This window comes from Grampus griseus (genome assembly GCF_964374135.1).
Source record: "Grampus griseus genome assembly, chromosome: 11".
NCBI lineage: Eukaryota > Metazoa > Chordata > Mammalia > Artiodactyla > Delphinidae > Grampus > Grampus griseus.
In genome coordinates this window covers 41,915,134-41,932,222 of record NC_139005.1, presented here as the reverse complement: position 1 = coordinate 41,932,222, position 17,089 = coordinate 41,915,134, and the positions used below count along the sequence as shown (strand labels likewise).

At 56.8% G+C, this 17,089-nt stretch overlaps 2 protein-coding genes across 8 annotated transcripts in view; both read right to left on the bottom strand.

The window, feature by feature from the left end:
• SMIM41 (small integral membrane protein 41) overlaps window positions 1-7,029 on the bottom strand; it is a gene marked incomplete at its 5' end in the record, with an annotated part of 42,869 nt that extends 35,840 nt beyond the window's left edge. For both annotated transcript variants that reach the window (XM_082666993.1, XM_082666994.1), the window contains one exon: window positions 6,612-7,029. In XM_082666993.1, the coding sequence (XP_082523119.1) occupies window positions 6,754-7,029 (276 nt within the window). In that variant the 3' untranslated portion in view covers window positions 6,612-6,753. The remainder of the gene's footprint in view (window positions 1-6,611) is intronic.
• A 1,859-nt stretch (window positions 7,030-8,888) lies between these two features.
• Window positions 8,889-15,852, bottom strand: ATG101 (autophagy related 101). 6 transcript variants are annotated; one of them, XR_014297458.1, is made up of 5 exons: window positions 15,826-15,852; window positions 15,347-15,503; window positions 12,129-12,455; window positions 9,250-9,945; window positions 8,889-9,158 (listed from the first exon to the last, which is right to left on the bottom strand). XR_014297458.1 is itself a non-coding variant. In XM_082666549.1 (4 exons), the coding sequence occupies exons 2-4, from the start codon at window positions 12,378-12,380 to the stop codon at window positions 8,952-8,954; spliced, it is 636 nt and encodes a 211-aa protein (XP_082522675.1). In that variant the 5' UTR covers window positions 12,381-12,455; window positions 15,347-15,834; the 3' UTR covers window positions 8,889-8,951. The 6 variants fall into 6 exon arrangements, 2 of the variants coding, with proteins under 2 accessions (XP_082522675.1, XP_082522674.1); XR_014297459.1 differs by having other exon boundaries at window positions 15,614-15,834; XR_014297460.1 differs by lacking the exon at window positions 15,826-15,852 and adding an exon at window positions 15,784-15,807.
• Between the last annotated feature and the right edge of the window lie 1,237 nt (window positions 15,853-17,089).

The window sequence follows — 17,089 nt, the reverse complement described above, 5'->3', positions numbered from 1 at the left end:
CTGCAGCTTGGAAGGGAAGCACACTAGCCACGGAGTAGGATGAGGTCTTCCGTGTGTGTGCTTTGTGTTGTTTCGTTTTGCCCAGGTGAGCCGTGTGTGTGTGTGTCTGTGTGTGTGTGTGTTAGAGCATTCACACATACAAAGGAGTAGACTATAGAATGGAAACCCATCCCTCTCCCTGCAACGGCTTTGCCGGCCCAGAGGGACCACGTTCCCCCTTTCTTCTGCATGGGGGCTCCTCCCCCATCACGCAGGCTTAGGGCGGTGGTGGGGAGGGGTAGCTCAGGGAAGCCATGTGGTCCAGAAAGAAGCCTTCCGCCCTCTCTCCCTCCAGAACTGCGGGGGGCAGGGGGAGGGGGCATGGACACGCCCCAGTTCCAAAATCCTTTGTTCCCCGACTCCCAAAATAGCTGGCTCCCCGGCTTCCCTCCCACCTCTCCGGGCGCCCCTCCTCCATGGCCCACCATGTCCTCTCACCCTGCCCTTAAGGGGTGTCCTGCTTGGCCTGCTCCCTTCTCCCCCCAACCTGGTCCCTTCCCACAGCTCCATCTTCTGCCTCTAGAGTCACCATGGCCCGGAAGCCCCCCTGCTGAGCCCCAGCCCCATCCACTGATTATCCACCTTGGACGCCCCCAGCGTGCTTCCAACCCAACACACCTGAGCTGGACGCATCACCGCCCCTCTGCCTGCGGCGTCCCCATCTGCAGCAGCCATGAGCCAGTCTATGGGCGCCCAGCCTCTGTTCACCCCAGGACTGAAACAGGATTAGATTTGGTAAGGCGACAGCCCTCTCCTTTAGGCCTTGTGGTTTGGGGTGTCTGAGTAGAGCACGTGACCAAGGCTTAGGACATTCCATACTGGCAGCACAGTACCTCCGGGGTAACACACAGTCACAGCTGCTCCCAGGGTTTGGCCTGAGAGACCTGGGACCTAAGGGACCCTAACCCCGCCTCTTTCATGATAGATATGAATCTGAGAGGCCATGAAGCCAACATCCCCTCTTCACATGGAGGCTGAGACTAATAACAGGCACACTTACTGTGCCAGGCTCTCTACACATGGGGATCTCATTTCATCCTAACAAAACATGTACTAGCTCGGCCCCACTCTTCCCCACTCCGAAGAGGAGGGATTTGAGCCACGAGGGGTTAAGCACCTTGCCCAGGTCACACAGCTAGAGAATGTGGTACCAGCTTTCAAATCCAGGCACCTGATTCCAAGGCCTTGCTCTGACCACTAGACCACCCTGTCAGAGGCTGACAGAGCAACCAAGCCACGGGAGGCATAGAGGCCAGGCCTGCTGTCACTGTCAGACCTGAGTCAGGGCAGACCTGAGGCCAGGACTGCCGCTAGCCTTTGCAGTTACGTGCAGTATAAATTCCCCTCTGCTCAAGCCAAATATCTTTTGGGTTTCCTGTAAATTCAGACCAAAAAAGTCGTAACTGATAACACGGCCCCTCAGTGGGTGGCAGGCATCACCACCCGCTCAGTAATTCAGTCCAAGAGCTGGAGCTTCGTCCTCCCTGTTCCCTCTCCTTCATCTCTCACATCCAACTAGTGACCAAAGCCTGAATCCCAAACATCACTTGGATCTGTCCCCTTTTCTTTCCACCCCAGTCCAGGCCACCATTTTTTTTTAATAAATTTATTTATTTTATTTATCTATTTTTGGCTGCACTGGGTCTTCGTTGCTGCGCGCAGGCTTTCTCTAGTTGCGGCAAGCAGGGACTACTCTTCATTGTGGTGCGCGGGCTTCTCATTGCAGTGGCTTCTCTTGCTGCGGAGCATGGGCTCTAGGCACGCGGGCTTCAGTGGTTGTAGCATGCGGGCTCAGTAGTTCTGGCACACGGGCTTAGTTGCTCCGTGGCATGTGGGATCTCACCAGACCAGGGCTTGAACCTGTGTCCCCTGCACTGGCAGGCAGATTCTTAACCACTGCGCCACCGGGAAAGCCCTTTTGCTGGGTTTTGATCACAGCCTCCTTGCTGTCTCTCTACCTCCAGCCTGCTCCCACCCACAGACTTACCCCCCATTCCCTAAGATCCAGATCTTACCATGTCACTTCCCGGCTTAAAACCCTCCAGAGCCCTCACTGCCCCCAGGGTAAATTCCACTCCCGTCCAGGCTACCACGCCTCTGGTCTCCCGTCCTGTCCCTTCACACCCAGCTCTACTTACCTGCTTCTAGGGTACCACCAGTCCCACACGCCACTGCGCGTCTGCCCCGAATGTTCTTCCTCCCCTTCTTCACTCCGTGAATGCCCATTCAGTACCCCTTCCTCGACAAGCCAAGCCAGTCACTCTCTGCTCTTGGCTCCGTCCACACTGGGCACTTCTCATTGTCTGTGTTAGCTTCAGTCTTTTTTTTTTTTTTAACAAACTTAATTTTTATTTTATTTATTTTTGGCTGTGTTGGGTCTTCGTTTCTGTGCGAGGGCTTTCTCTAGTTGCGGCAAGCGGAAGCCACTCTTCATCGCAGCGCGCGGGCCTCTCACTATCGCAGCCTCTCTTGTTGCGGAGCACAGGCTCTGGACGCGCAGGCTCAGTAGTTGTGGATCACGGGCCCAGTTGCTCCGCGGCATGTGGGATCCTCCTGGACCAGGGCTCGAACCCGTGTCCCCTGCATTGGCAGGCAGATTCCAAACCACTGCGCCACCAGGGAAGCCCCTAGCTTCAGCCTTGTAAGCATCAGTCTTTACTGGACTGTGAGGTCCTTGAGGGCAGGGCCTCTGCCCCATTCATCTCATCCCCAGCCCCAGAGCCAGCCCGGCAAAGAGCAGTTACTCAATAAACACTCATGGAAAAGATGAATAAACGAAGTGTTCCCAGGAGCAGGGTGGGGAGTGGGCGATTCTATACCTTTTCTCTAGGAGTGGCCAGGTTCGGAGGAAAAAATAACATCACACGATGATCACAGCCTTTCATCTACAGACAAGCACACTATATATTTGATCCTCCTGCCATTGTTGCTTCCATTTTATGGATGAAGATACTGAGGTTCATGAAGGTTTACAGCGTAGAATTCAGTGCACACGCTCACAAAATCCGCTCTTTTTTTGACGCACAAGCTCTGGCCAGACTATGATCGGTCGTCAATAGGGCAGCTGAATGAAGACATGTTATTGCCCACACTGGCCACAGGGGGGCAATCGATTGCTGGCGTGAGAGTCACTGCCCCACTCCTACCCACCCTTGGAAAGCTCTGGATCTGGGTGTGGAAAGGGAATAGCCAGCACTGAGGAGGGACCAGGGGAGAGGGGCCATGGCTGGGGTTTGCTATTTCAGGATCTGCCAGAAACAGTCCAAACTGGAGCGGGGCCCGGGGGCTACTGCTAATGCCAAGAGTCAGGAACTGGAAACATAGACCGTATACCCCAAACTTGCATTACCAGCATATTTAATAACAAGCCACAGGAAGAGATGGGGCAGTGATGGGGCACTGTTGGGGCACCCAAGACCTCCAAATGGGGGACAGTGACCCACAGCCCTCAGCAGGGACAAGTCACTGGCCTGTCAGACCACGGCCACCCTGCATCAGGGATGGGACAGGGCCCAGCAGGCAGGGGGCTGGTCAGCGTCTGCGGGCACTGAGCATCCTGGGGGTGTGGCCTCTTCAGTGCCCAGGACACACAGCAGTTGCCCGGGGGCCCATTCATTCCTGGAGCGCTGACCTCCCAGACCCACACCATAAGCAGTTCAGGAGGTTGGATAGAGCAGATCAGAGGCAGCAGCTGAGTGCAAAGATCCCAAGTTGAGATCTCACGACAATCCAGGTTTCTCCCAGGCTGTCGTCTGCACCGCACACGGATCAAAGGTAGCAGGAGTTCCCCGTACAGCCAGTGCGCTGGAATGGGAGCTCTCTGGGAGACAGACCACACAAGGCTCGGGAATCTGTAACAGACAGCCACCCCTGTCTTTGCTGGGAAGGGAGCCAAGGAATGACAGACCTTTCCAGCTCAGAGTGAGACTCAGGGGCTGGAGGAAGGTTAAGTCAAGATGTCCACCCACCTGTGGCCCCGGCGTTTCCATCAAGGACAGCACAGGCTAATGGAGCTTGCTGGTGACCAGATGCCTGGCCTCACTCCACGGCACTCAGACCTACAGCCATCCCCCACCTCTCCCTCCCAGCCGGAGCCTGAGAAATGCCATGACAGCAGCACCCATTTCCCAGTTTTCTAAATTATTTTCCTCCCCACTCAGTCTGACAGCCTTGACCAGGGTCAGAGCTCCACAGCAAACATGTCGGTATCTTTCTCCAGGAACACTGAGGTCTCCAGCACATGCCACGGGCCAGCTACCCAAGCACTGAGCTGAAGGGATAGCGAAGGCAGGAAGTTGGATGAAGAAAGCGTTTGCCTACCCCATCTTCTCTCACCCCACCGGGACACCCCCAGCCCTGCCTGGGTGTGAGCAGACACCGTGATGCTGGGGGCACGGTCCGTCCCTCCATCAAATCTCTCTACTCCTCTAACACCACCCAGACTTGAACCCAAAGGCCAACCCAAGTCATCACCTTGACCTCCGATCCCTCTGCTCTGTCCACTTGGATTTTTTTTCCATAGGTGTATATATTCCAGCTGACCCTCTGAGCTCACCTGCACACTCAGGTTCGGGCCAGGAAAGCTTAGCCCAGCTGGCTGGGGAGTTGCTGAGGTACCTGGAAGGCCATTCCCAGCAGGAAGAAGGTATCTAGCAAGGCTGCCGGGAAGTAAGGATGGGAAGGAGGACACGGAGCGGGAGGGGGGGAGTTGAGGTTCCAGTCCCGGAAACCATATGACAAATGCGGTGTGAAGTTTCATTCTTTTGGGAAGAGAGGCCATATTCTGCATCAGCATCTCAAAGAGTGGTGAGAAATCAGGGAAAGAGAGGACAGAGCAAAGAGGGCAACCCAAGGGGTCCTTCTCACTCAGGGATGCCACCCCACCCCCTGAGCTTGGAACCAAGCAGGAGCCCCGGGGTCCAGTTCCGGCTCTGTCATCCACTTGAGCATGTCACTTTCTTCTCTCTGAGCTTCCCCATTTGTAAAGTGAAGGGTTCACAGCAGAACTGGAGACTGTCCCAGATGGGGAAGGAGAAAAGAGCATAGTATGGAGATGGGAGAAAGGATGGAAATGCAGCAAATTCAGCAGAACTTATGGGCAAGGGGGTGGGCGAACCTGGACACAGTAAAGAGAGGGCATTCCAGCCCCTCCCCCAGGACACAGCAAAGGGAGGTGGGGAATGTCCCCGGGCTGGCCCGCCTCCCTAAGGCCAGGAGCAGTCACAAGCACACACACACACACACACACACCCCTGGCCAGCCCTCTCTCCAAGGGGGTGGGATCAGCATGCCTGAGGTGAGAAGTCCACAGCTCAGCAAGGCCAGTGTGGCACAGCTGTCCGGGATTAGCACCAAATCCTGGGCTGCTCTGTGCAGGGATCACACGTCCTCAGCCTCACAGCTGCACCCTGCCCACTCCGGCCCCTCACCCCTCATCGGCCCCTCCTCTCCAGCACTCACTCCCTTCTCAGAGGGAAGCTGGGACCCTGCCTCTGCCCTGGCAGACAGGGGAGGGGCTTTAGAGTGGGAGGGGCAAGAGAGGTCAGAGGCACCCCTGGTGAACAGCTCCACCCACAGAAACCTGGGAATCCCTTGGTACACCACTGAACAGAGGAGACAGACACAGAAGGCTTCCCTCGCCAAACCCTATGGCTCTGCCCAAGGCAGCCTTGGCCTAGAATTACCTTGTCTTTAGGCCACCCAGGCCCTTCCCTCCAGATGGTTCCTGTCCTTGGAGAGGCAGAGGCAGGAGGGCCAGATGGAGCCCCTACAGCTGGGAACCCTCAGTCCCAGCTTCCTGGAGCAGCGTGCTCCTGAGGCCCCCCAGCTGTTAGGAATCTTGTCACCTACCCCCCCACGCACACCCCAAAGCCCCTTGCTCTGGGCCACACACGTCCCCCCACCTGAGCAGGGGCTGGGGGGAGGAGGCCCCAGCACACCTCCCCATCCCCCAGGGTCATCCAGGCTCCTGGCTCTGCCCTAAAACTCGATCCACACTCCCATCCCTGCCCCAAGAGGGAGGCCACAGTGAGGAATCATACCCAAACCTCTCTCCGGGGAAAAGGCTTCCTGAAGGAGAGGACAGGAGGAAGCAGAAGCCGGGGGCCTGGGTTGGCTGAGTTCCTGTGGCCGTGGCTCTCCCCAGCCTCCCAGTGGGATGACACAAAGTTGGGCCTCAGCACTAGGTGGGGCTGGCGCAAAGCGGGGTGGCGTGGGTGCAGGGAAGAAGGGCTCCCCCGCACACCGTGCCCCCCCCAGACTCCCTCCTCTTTGACCCGCCCTGCTTCTCCCTCTCCCGCAGCTACACAGTGACCTAGAAAAAGGCCGTGGGTCGGGGCGCCACTGGGCTGGAGAGACGACCGGGAGAGGGAGGGAAGGGCAGCCCCTCCGCTCAGATCCCGGCACCCCTGGGATAGCCGCCGGCCCACCCCGTGGGCTTCCAGAGCTGGAACGGGAGTCGCTGAAAAGCTGAGTCTGTGGCTGAGCGCAGAGAGCCCGGCCAATACGACGGTTTCCAGCCCCTGCGCCCCCACTCCCAAGGCGCTGCAGCTCTCATCTGGGCGGGCTCTCACCTGTGTGTGCGCGCGCGCGCGCCAGCATCGCCGGAGGGCTTCCCGCTGAAGCCGTCTGGCGCTGGGGGCCGCTCCCTCGAAGTCGGGCGTGGAGTCCGCGGGCCGCCGGGGGGCCGCGACCCCCGAGCGCAGCCGGACGCGCCTACGAGTCATCCTCGCCGCCACTGGCGCCGCCGGGCTCTCCCTCCCGGGACGCGCGCAGCTCTCGGGCCAGCAGCGCCGTCAAACCCTGGGCGCGAAGCAGTAGGCCGGCGCCCAGGAACAGGAGCCCGCAGAGCACGAGCAGCGACAGCACGCCCAGCACCGCCGCCTGCACGGCGCGCGGCCCCTCGGGGGGCTCCGGCAGCACCCCCGACTGGTTGCAACAGGAGCTCAGCCAGGCGGCCCGGGCTGTGACGTCCGCCTGCGAGCCGTTCATGCTTCACGCCGGCTGCCCAGATGTGCTGGCGACCGCCAGATGTGCGGGAGCCCGGGGCCGGCGGGTGGGCGGCGGCCGCGTCAGGGAGGGGCCCAAGGGGCGGATCCCAGGCGCCGTGCGACCCCACCCCCTGCGTCGGAGCGTTCAGGCCCTTTTTAGACAAAGGGCTCCTCCAGTGTAGCTATGGCCCAGAATCCCAGGGCCGGTGTTACTTCTGCGCTCAAAGGCCCACACAACCACGCACGCACCCAACCGGCCAAACCCAGGAGTCCTGTCCCCAGGGCTCTCCCTCCCCCTTAGCAAAGGTCAGGAGATAGCCCGCCCTCAGAATCCCGAAAGGATCTTCCAGACCTCATCCCAGGTGCTGGCTAGGGCGCTGCCCCCGCTGAGCGGGACACAGGACAAACAAGGGCCATCCCCACTCCTGGGTTTTCTGTCCCTGGGCCAAAAAGGTCAATACTGCTAGGTGGCCCAGGTGGCCACTGGGACAGGAGGCAAATAAGCAGCCTCTAGACCCTTAGTGATCATAGCCTTCATCGTGCATCATCCCCTTGGGAGCCTCCTGGGGCCGGACAAGCGGCCAGTGCCTCCTTGGTCCCAGGGGAGGGAGATGGAGGGCAGGAGGACTTTAAGGCCTGCCCCCATTCCTTTGCTCAGGCCCCAGAGGTCAAGGAGAGTTACAGACCAAGGGGAAAGCATAGATCTGAGTCACCAGGGCTCCTGTCCTGACCTTGAGTAAATCAGTCCCCTGCCTCCGGGAAATCACGCCACCAAAAGGGATGGAGATGTTACTGAACTGCCCACTACGGGGGGCTTGCTGCCAACTGGGTGTCCCACAGCCAAGCCAGGGCGGGAGACTGGCGCAGAGCCTGGCTGCAAAAAAGCAGAAAGTATGGGGAAGCTGAGATGGAGGAAAGACCCTCCCGACCAGGTCTCCTGAGAACTGTAGCAACCCTGAGCTCGGTTTAAAACAAAGTCGCTGTCCGCAAACACCTGACTCAGCCGACTCCCCGGAAGGGATGAGCTGATGGCCTCTAGGAGGAAAAGAAGGTCCCCCAGACTGCAGCAGGCCAGGTAGGGTCACACCTCATCAAGGACTTGCTGAGAATTGGCCTTCCCCATCTCCAAACCCCTGAGAACCTCCTGAGTTCTCCAACTCCCCACTGCCCCAGAGGTCAAGGGTAGGACATCAGAAAACCCCTCATGAAACAGCGCACGGCCAAGAGTGGCTTGGGGTGAGAAAAACGTGCAAACACTTCCTGGCCATCCTGGCGCCTAACTGCTCCAGGACCATGGGCAAGACCCCCAGCCCCTTTCTCCCTTAGCACAGCTGCTTATGCACTGCTCACTTAGTTTGGTTAGAACTGGCACCTATGTAACAAAAAGCATTGTAAAACATGGAAGACTAAATCAATGAAAACACACAATGGAGTTCACCGGTTTTGAGCATGCTTGCCTAGAAATGAGTGAGTTACCAATGTCCTAACAACTGGCGAGGGCCAGCCCAAACTGGAAGAAGTGTTACCAGACACCAGTCTTAAGGTGGCCAATCTCTCTCCAGAGAGAGAAACACCAAATCAAATGAGCTCTCTGGTGCAAGTGGGGGCCTGTGTGTGCTCTATGAAGACAGAGGAGATATTCTTTGGGGTCATCTGAAGGAAGACCAGATAATATAAAAGGCAGGGATGTCATACCTTCCTTAGGAAGGGAGGAGAAATAGCACAGTCATATCCAAAAGCAGTAGATCCTGATCTGTGCCCTCATTCATGGGACTGACCATGGTCACACCTGCTTATGTGAATGTCCAACAAAGTACAAAATCAATCAGCTTTCATCTATCTTTAATCCCATCCGCCCACTCCCCTCATCTTGGAATAATGCTCTCAACACACACGTGTCCTGGCAGGTCTGCTATAAAAGTGTTAATGTTTTGGGCTTCCCTGGTGGCGCAGTGGTTGAGAGTCCGCCTGCCGATGCAGGGGACACCGGGTTCGTGCCCCGGTCCAGGAGGATCCCACATGCCGTGGAGCGGCTGGGCCCGTGAGCCATGGCCGCTGAGCCTGCGTGTCTGGAGCCTGCGCGTCCGGAGCCTGCGCTCTGCAATGGGAGAGGCCACAACAGTGAGAGGCCTGCGTACCGCAAAAAAAAAAAAAAAAAAAAAGTGTTAATGTTTCAGGCCAGAACACCAGCCAAGGTAGAGATGGCGCAACCCAAACTCACATTCTCAACTTTATTCACCATCCTAGTGATGTCCTCTGTACAGCGTAGGAAAGGGGACCCCCACCAGGGGCGCGGAGAGACAGTGTAGGCCGGACCTGACCATCAGTGAAGGTGACAAGGATGACCAGAGACTGGCAACCACACACCAGGAAGCCAGGGGTGGCCCTTCCAGATCTCATCAAGGACCTGGAGCGGGTTCCAGAGCCCCAAGGGCTAACAGGGCCTAACAGTATGATCCCCAGAAGCCAAGGTCCGCAAGCCATCAAGGAGCGCCCGAGGCCCCAGCGACACCTAGAGGGCCAGGGTGTCTTTGATGAGCCTGCGCATGGTGGTGGTGACGGAGGAGCCCAGGGCATCGGTGATTTGGAAGGAGATCTTGTAGAGGTAGGGCTGCACGTCCCGCAAGCCTGTGTCAAACACGTTGTCCACCTCCGACTGCGTGGGCATCTTGGGCAGGTACTCGTGCCGGTTCATCACCTCTACAATGTTGGTGATCTTCTCGCAGAGCTTCTCACCCACCTTCTCCCGGCAGATCTGCCGTTCCTGCTCCGTGGCCAGGGCCACCACGTGCACCTTGACCGTCCACACCTCCCAGGGGATGCACTCGTCTGAGAAAGGCCAGCGAGACTTCTTCTTCTGATAGAACTCCAAGGACATCTGGCCCAGCCCATCGCCCCCGGAGTTTCGCAGAGCATCCTGGGGAAGGAGGAGCAAGAGTGAGCAGGCCAAAGCCTCCGAGGGGCTCTCGCCCTGAGCGCCTGCTTCCTATGCCCCAGGGAGCTGCTCTCCTAGCTTCTTCAGTCCCCCGGGAGGGCAGGGAATGAGGCCCAGAGAGTAAAGGATTCGTGTGAAGCGCCACAGCCAACTGCCGGCCACAAGCTGAACGGTCCAAGCAAAGTCTGTGCGCCCACCCAGCTCCTCCAGCTTTGCTCGGAAGTGAGGTTTTTAAGCACATATTCTGGGCCAGGCTCTTTACACACGCAATCCTTCTCACTCCTCTCAACAACTCTGTGCGGCAGGTATATAACCTCCATTTGACGGAGGCAGAATGAGGCTCAGAGACACTGGCAAGTTACCTTGCCGAAGTCCCAGGCCAGTGGATGACGGCGCCAGGGTTTGAATCCAGATTGTCTGATTTCAAAATCTTTGCCTTTCAACTTTACAAGAAGGACCTTCCTTCTCCTTCCACAACCCCGCCCCTTTGGCCCCCATCCTTCAGAAGGTTCTCCAAAATCCCTTCTCTCCAACGTCTCCTTCTCCCCAGGCCAATTAAGCACAATCCTACCTCATTCACTCAATGACAACCTAAACTCACAGCCTCTAAAGAAAAGCCCAGTGATCCTTAAAGAGAGAGACAAAAGCCAAGGAACCGAAGGGGGACAGGAGGGGAAGGACAGACCAGACCTGGAGCTTCTCCCTCCTCTCCTCTGAGAAGCCAATGGGGCCACCTGGTCCGATAAATCTGCCTGCCCCCCCGTGGGGTGTGGCAACCCCACACTCCTCCTAATGCAGCCAAGACCCTAAAGCACCTTTCCATCTGAGTCCGGGCCAACCCAGAAGGTAAGGATGCCTCCCTCAAGTCCTTAACTGCCCATCAGGAATAAGTCTCTCCTTCACGAACAAACCAAGCTCGTGTGCCCTCAGCTGACAGTAATAACAGCTGCCGCTTCTGTAACGCTTCCTGGGTGCAGGCTGTGAAGCACTTGACATATTTGACTCATTTAATCCTCACGGTGCATATACCCCATGAGGTGGGCACAATTTTCATCCTAATTTTACACACAGTGAAACTGAGGCTGGGAGGAGTGGAATCACTTGCCCAGGGTCACACACCTGCTGGGTGGCAGAGCCTGGCTCTAAGAGTCCACTGTGCTCCCCGTGCCGCTCATAGGCATCTGGAGGACAGAGGGCTGAGTACCGCTGCCTCCCTTTGAAGGGGGACTGGGAAACTCTTATGAACTTGCCCTTTCTGGCCTTGGAGGGATGGAGGTGGGGAGCCCACTGTGGCCTGGGAGAGGGTCCACCCCCTGCAAGGATCACACCTCTGTGGAATGGAAGTCAGACAGACAACCCTCCTCCTCTGACCTCAGGGAACACCTTAAGAGAAATTCCCTTGGTTACTTGAAAATTTAAAAATATGCACTCATCGGGGCTTCCCTGGTGGCACAGTGGTTGAGGGTCTGCGGCTGGGCCCGTGAGCCATGGCTGCTGAGCCTGCGTGTCCGGAGCCTGTGCTCCGCAACGGGAGAGGCCACAACAGTGAGAGGCCCGCGCACCGCAAAAAAAAAAAAAAAAAAAAAAAAAAAATGCACTCATTGAAATAGTGAAACACTGCAACACTGAATGAAGACAAAATAAAAATCATGCCTCCATTCCCACCCTGAGGTGACCAACATTAGCAGAATGGCGTGTCCCATCCACCTTTCCCCTCACCCCTACAGGCACACACAGACACGTGCCACGCTGCCCGAGAGACACTCCACTTGGATGCCCACTGCCTGAGCCCAGCATCCCTCCCTCTCAGGGAGTTTCATATAAGAAAGGCCCAAATGTGGAAGCAGAGCAGAGGGGTATCAGGAGAGAGAGCTGCAGGGTCAGAGAAGGTCAAGAGCACAGCGGCAGCGATCACCCAGGGGCCCTGACCGCCAGCGCTCCGAGGGCTTCCTGCTCTGCTTCCTTGTACTTTTACCAGGTCCCCTCACCTCCCGGCCCCCCACCACGCCCTCCTCACCCACAGAAGCTCTGAAAGCTCCTCTTCCTTAGAACCTGAAAGGACCCGACAAGTACCCCCAGGAAGGGCGAGCTGGCCCAGCAGCAGGCCGGGGCGGGGTGGGGATGACACTCAGGGGCCGCCTGCCCGCCACCGCGCCCCACCTTACCCTGAACTCCCCGACGACCTTGCGCAGGGCGCGGTCCAACTCCTCAGACGAGACGCGCACGTAGGTGAAGTCGATGAAGTCGCAGTCAACGTCCTGGGTGCCCACGGTGCCGATGGAGTAGGTGCCCTCCTTCTTGTAGTGGAACTTGCCGGTGCTGCGGTGCAGGAGCACCGTGTGCAGCACGGCCAGCATAGCCTCCTCCACCTGCCGCCCCTCCACCGACACCTCCAGCACCTCCGAGCGACAGTTCATCTTGCAGCCGGCGGCCCACGCTGGGGTCGGGACGAGAGTAAAGACCGGGGAGCTTCGCCCCACCCGGGGACCGCCCTGCAGAAGGAACCATATCAGATGTGGACACCTTCTGCATGATCTGCGCGTCACCTGTTCACCTCCTTCCAGGCCCAGCCCAGCCCCTGACGCCGCAGCCCGTCTCTGCACTGCGCAGCACATGCTGGCAGAGAATCACAGACTCTCGGGATCGGAGAAGAGGAGAGCCTCAAAGTTACCAGTCCAAACACCCGGCCCAGGCCTGAAGTCCATGACGGTGTGCAGTGCAGGTTACAGCAAATGCTCACTGTGCAACACCTATCAGCCCCTGCCCTTGAGAAGCTGCCAGGATGGAGGAGAGACAGGCAGGTAAACATTACCAGAGTGGTGAGACTACATGGTGGGAATAGAAGAAAAGGAAGATTGGAATCTGATTTCCTGGGATCTTGAATGACCAGATTAAGGCATCTGGACTCTGTCCCGAGGGCAGAAGAGTCACTGCATCACTGTCCAGCACTGAATCTGGGCAGCAGAAAGTGAACTCTGGTTGACAAGCAGAGAATGGCTCGTCGCTATTTTGGGGTCACGGACTGCTCTGAGAAGTCAGTGAAAGCTAAGAAGACTGGACTTGAAAACCTGACTGACACATACACACCAAATCTCACGTTTCCATCCACAGACTGAGGTAAAAACTTGCCAATTTAAGGCAGAAAGGGCTGGGCAAGGAGGCCAGTTAGAGGCCACTACAATAGTGACAGTTACAGAGACAGTGCAATGGGATATGGGAGAGTGAAGTACAGAGTGTGGGGTTTTCACGTCCAAAGGGCCTGGGTCTGAATCCCAGCTCTCCTATATCTTGCTCTGTGACCTTAAGCAAATCATTCAACCTCTGAGTCTATTTTCTCATGTGTAAATTTGGATCGTTATGAGGATGAAATAAAATAACACATGTAAAACACAGCAGAACAGTGGTTAAGAGCAGTGACTCTGGGCTCCCCTGGTGGTGCAGTGGTTGAGAGTCCGCCTGCCGATGCAGGGGACACGGGTTCGTGCCCCAGTCCGGGAAGATCCCACATGCCGCGGAGCGGCTGGGCCCGTGAGCCATGGCCGCTGAGCCTGCGCGTCCGGAGCCTGTGCTCCGCAACGGGAGAGGCCACAACAGTGAGAGGCCCGCGTACCGCAAAAAAAAAAAAAGAGCAGTGACTCTAAAGCCGGACGGCCTGGGTTGGAACCCCGGCTCTGCCAACTGCTGACTGTGTGATGTGATCATGGACAAGCTGCCTCACCCCTATGTGCCTCAGTTTCCCCAATCCATAAAAAGGGCATATTCACAATAGCTACCCCGAAAGGGTCGTCTCAAGGACAGGATGAGTAAGTATCTGTAACACACTTAATGCAGTTCCTGACAGGTAGTATTAGCTGCTATAATTATTTCATTGTCATTGATGAGAGATGACACAAGGCTACAGGACAGGACTAGTGGAGAGAGTGGGAATGAAAGAAGAGACTTGAGGGCTTCCCTGGTGGCACAGTGGTTAAGAATCTGCCTGCCAATGCAGGGGACACGGGTTCAAGCCCTGGTCCGGGAAGATTCCACATGCCGCAGAGCAATGAAGCCCATGCGCCACAACTACTGAGCCTGTGCTCTAGAGCCCGCAATATAAAACTACCGAGCCCGTGCGTCACAACTACTGAAGCCCACGTGCCTAGAGCCCATGCTCTGCAACAAGAGAAGCCACTGCAATGAGAAGGCCACGCACCGCAACCAAGTGTAGCCCCTGCTCGCCACAACTAGAGAAAACCCACGTGCAGCAAAGAAGACCCAACATAGCCAAAAATCAAATAAATAAATTTTAAAAATTAAAAAAAAAAAGAACAGACTTGAGAACCAGAACTTCATCAGTAACTGAATATGAGCCCAGCAAGAGAGGGTTCAGCCTACACACCTCCCCTGACAGAGAATTCACTACTTCTCGCAGCAGGCCATTCCGTCTTTTCAAAGCTCTACTCAGTGATTCCCTCTATGGAAGGAATCTCTTAGTGCTTCAAACCACTAAACTTAGTTTTGATATCAAGAGCCACACACAGAATAAGTCTCACCCTTTTTCCACAAAGGAGCCTTTCAGATATTTAAAGGCAACTCTTCCATCACCCCCTTACCCCTCCCCCCCACCCCATCTACCTGTTAAAGGTCTCCAGTCCCCATAAACATGCCAGCTTGACATCACATCTTATCTCCTCAAGTCTGGCAGCTCTCTTCAAAGTGTATTGGTTTGTCTCTTTGTCCCTGAAGACAGGGCAGCAGGCCATGGACTGCTCAGAATCAAGCTGGCTCTCTGCCTCTCGCTTGGCAATCAGCCCAGGACTACCTGTATTATCAGTTATCTTTTCACAGGTGTTAATCTTGACTGATCTCTCCAACTAGGCAGACGATTCCTTGAGGGCAGGGACTGTATCCTAGTCATCACTGGAATCTCAGTATACCTGATTCCTAGTACAGTGACTGCTCAATTCATCCTGATGCAGGAATTGTTGCTGGGTTGGTTCTCTAGTCTAACTCCATCCAGCAATTTCCCATCTAAAGATTCCCAGCTCTGGTCCAGCTCCCCTTTCTTCCACAAACCCCCTCTTGTATCCCCCGCAGGCCATCCATCTCTTCACTTTTGGCCCAAACCCAGGCTCTTCCCTCATTCTCGGCGCCACTCCACTCCTTCAGGAAGTCATTACTAACCAACCTCAGCCTCCTTCCCAACGCGGCCACCTTTGGTCTGTGATGAGCTTCTCTGCTCCCTCTCCCCCGACCCCGGTGAGCAGGGGACTTCTCCAAGGCAGGGCCTGGGAAGTCTCGTCCCTTCGGTGCCCCCAAGGCCCAGATCTGCAGAGCACAGGTGCAGAGGCTGACTGATGCCTTCTCTGAGTCAGGCCGGAGCCCAGGGTACCCCCATCCTCACCTTATGCAGAGAGACTGGAGCGCGGGTCCCTCAGGCTGGATCTTGCCCTTCCTCCTCCTCAGGCGCAGGTAAGCCCTCCGCAGGTGCGATCTCCGCAGGTACGATCTCCGCAGGTACGCCGCAAACTCCGCGCGCCCGAGGAGCCGCAAGAAATGGGCTGAACGCAAAAACACACAGTTATTCGGCTCCGCATCAAGAAACCCCGGCCGGACGCAGGAAGGACTTCCCGTCCGAGTCGCGTTTCTCCAGCCACCAGTCCCGGCGAACCTCCACGGTCCAGGGCTACGCGGGAGGAGCGGACTCCTCCAGGTCTCGGGAGCGGCGCCCCGCGCCCAGCCTGGCCGGTCCCGGGAGTTCGAGGCGCGCCCGCGCTCGTACAAGAGAAGGGGGCACACGGCTAAAACGGCCCCCCACCTCCCCGAATCCCCGTCCTGGACCTTCGGGCCACGCAACCGCCCTCCCCGCGGGCGGCAGATCACCTCGGCAGGAGGCGGTGCCGGCGCCGGAAGCCCTGACCCTCCTCTGCGAGCCTGGCCGGTCCCACCTGCTCCATCGGCCTCCGGCGGGGGCGCGAGCGGAGCTGGCCGAACCCTGACACTAGTGCAGCTACCCAGATCGTTCTACCTCCACTCCAGAGGACAAAAAGAATCATACGCTGCTCTATAATTTGAAATCTACCTGTTTCTGGGTTATCTATCAGCTTTTAAGATTTGATGGTAAGAAGTATCTCCCTCATTTGGACGAGTCCATTCACTCCCACCACCGAGGATGTTGTTGTGTTTCGGCTGGAACAACTCACTTCCGCCATAGAGATTAGAGGGAAGGAGGGGCCTGATGGGCTCTGTGCTGCCTCCCTTGGCCGAGAGTAGTCATCGGCGGCGAGCCACCCCTGGAAAGGAGCCCCAAGTCTGGGCTCAGAGGCCTGGAAGGGGCATCGATCCCCCAAGATGAGGGGCATGCTATTTGGAGAGGTGCCCTGGAGATGAGCTCAAGCCAGTGTTCTGAGTGAATGGCAAAACTTTAGCTTGTTCAATGTGCACGATAGACAAGATCCCTGGCCCCACAAAGATGCTGGACAAAGGGGCTTAACCTTACTCCGTTATCTTCACACAGGAGCACTTCTTGGTGCTCTGCCATGACGGATCTGGTGACATTTCTTGTAAAGCTTGTAATTCTGCCATTGCCTCTGTGTGTGCCTCTTGATGTCATTCATCCATTCTTATTTTCTCCTCTATAAATGGGGCCTGGGGAAGGAGAAAGCCGCCTGCTTTAGAGACCAGCATCCTCTTCTAGAGCCTGGACTTAACCAGAAAGGAATCAGGATAAAATATTGAGAGGGGAGCCAAAGGAGGGGGACCCAGGGAGGTTAGAACCAGCCCCAGGGGGTGGGGGGGAGAGGGGCGGGGAGAAACAGAGCCTAGGGACTTCCCTGGCGGTCCAGTGGTTAAGACTACCCACTTCCACTGCAGGAGGCGCGGGTTCGATCGTTGGTGGGGGAACTAAGACCCTGCGTGTCGTGTGACAAAAAAAGAAAAAAACAGAGCCTAACTTCCAGAGACTGCCAGTGAGTGAGGGGAGTGACTGACCGCTCTCTGTCCCCTGACACACTCATCTCAGGGCCCTTCACTGCCACTGTCCTGAATTCCCCATCATCACCACTACCAGTCACCGAGCTTTGCAAGGTACCACACCAGCACTTCACATGCACTAGTGTGTTGATTTCTCCTACTGCCTTTGAAAGTA

Excerpts from the sequence above, each read along its gene's own strand:
- ATG101 (XM_082666548.1), bottom strand. The coding sequence starts at position 12,380 with ATGAACTGTCGCTCGGAGGTGCTGGAGGTGTCGGTGGAGGGGCGGCAG. Across the intron at positions 9,946-12,128 it reads AGGTCGTCGGGGAGTTCAGG|GATGCTCTGCGAAACTCCGG; the intron begins GTAAGGTGGGGC and ends CTCCTTCCCCAG.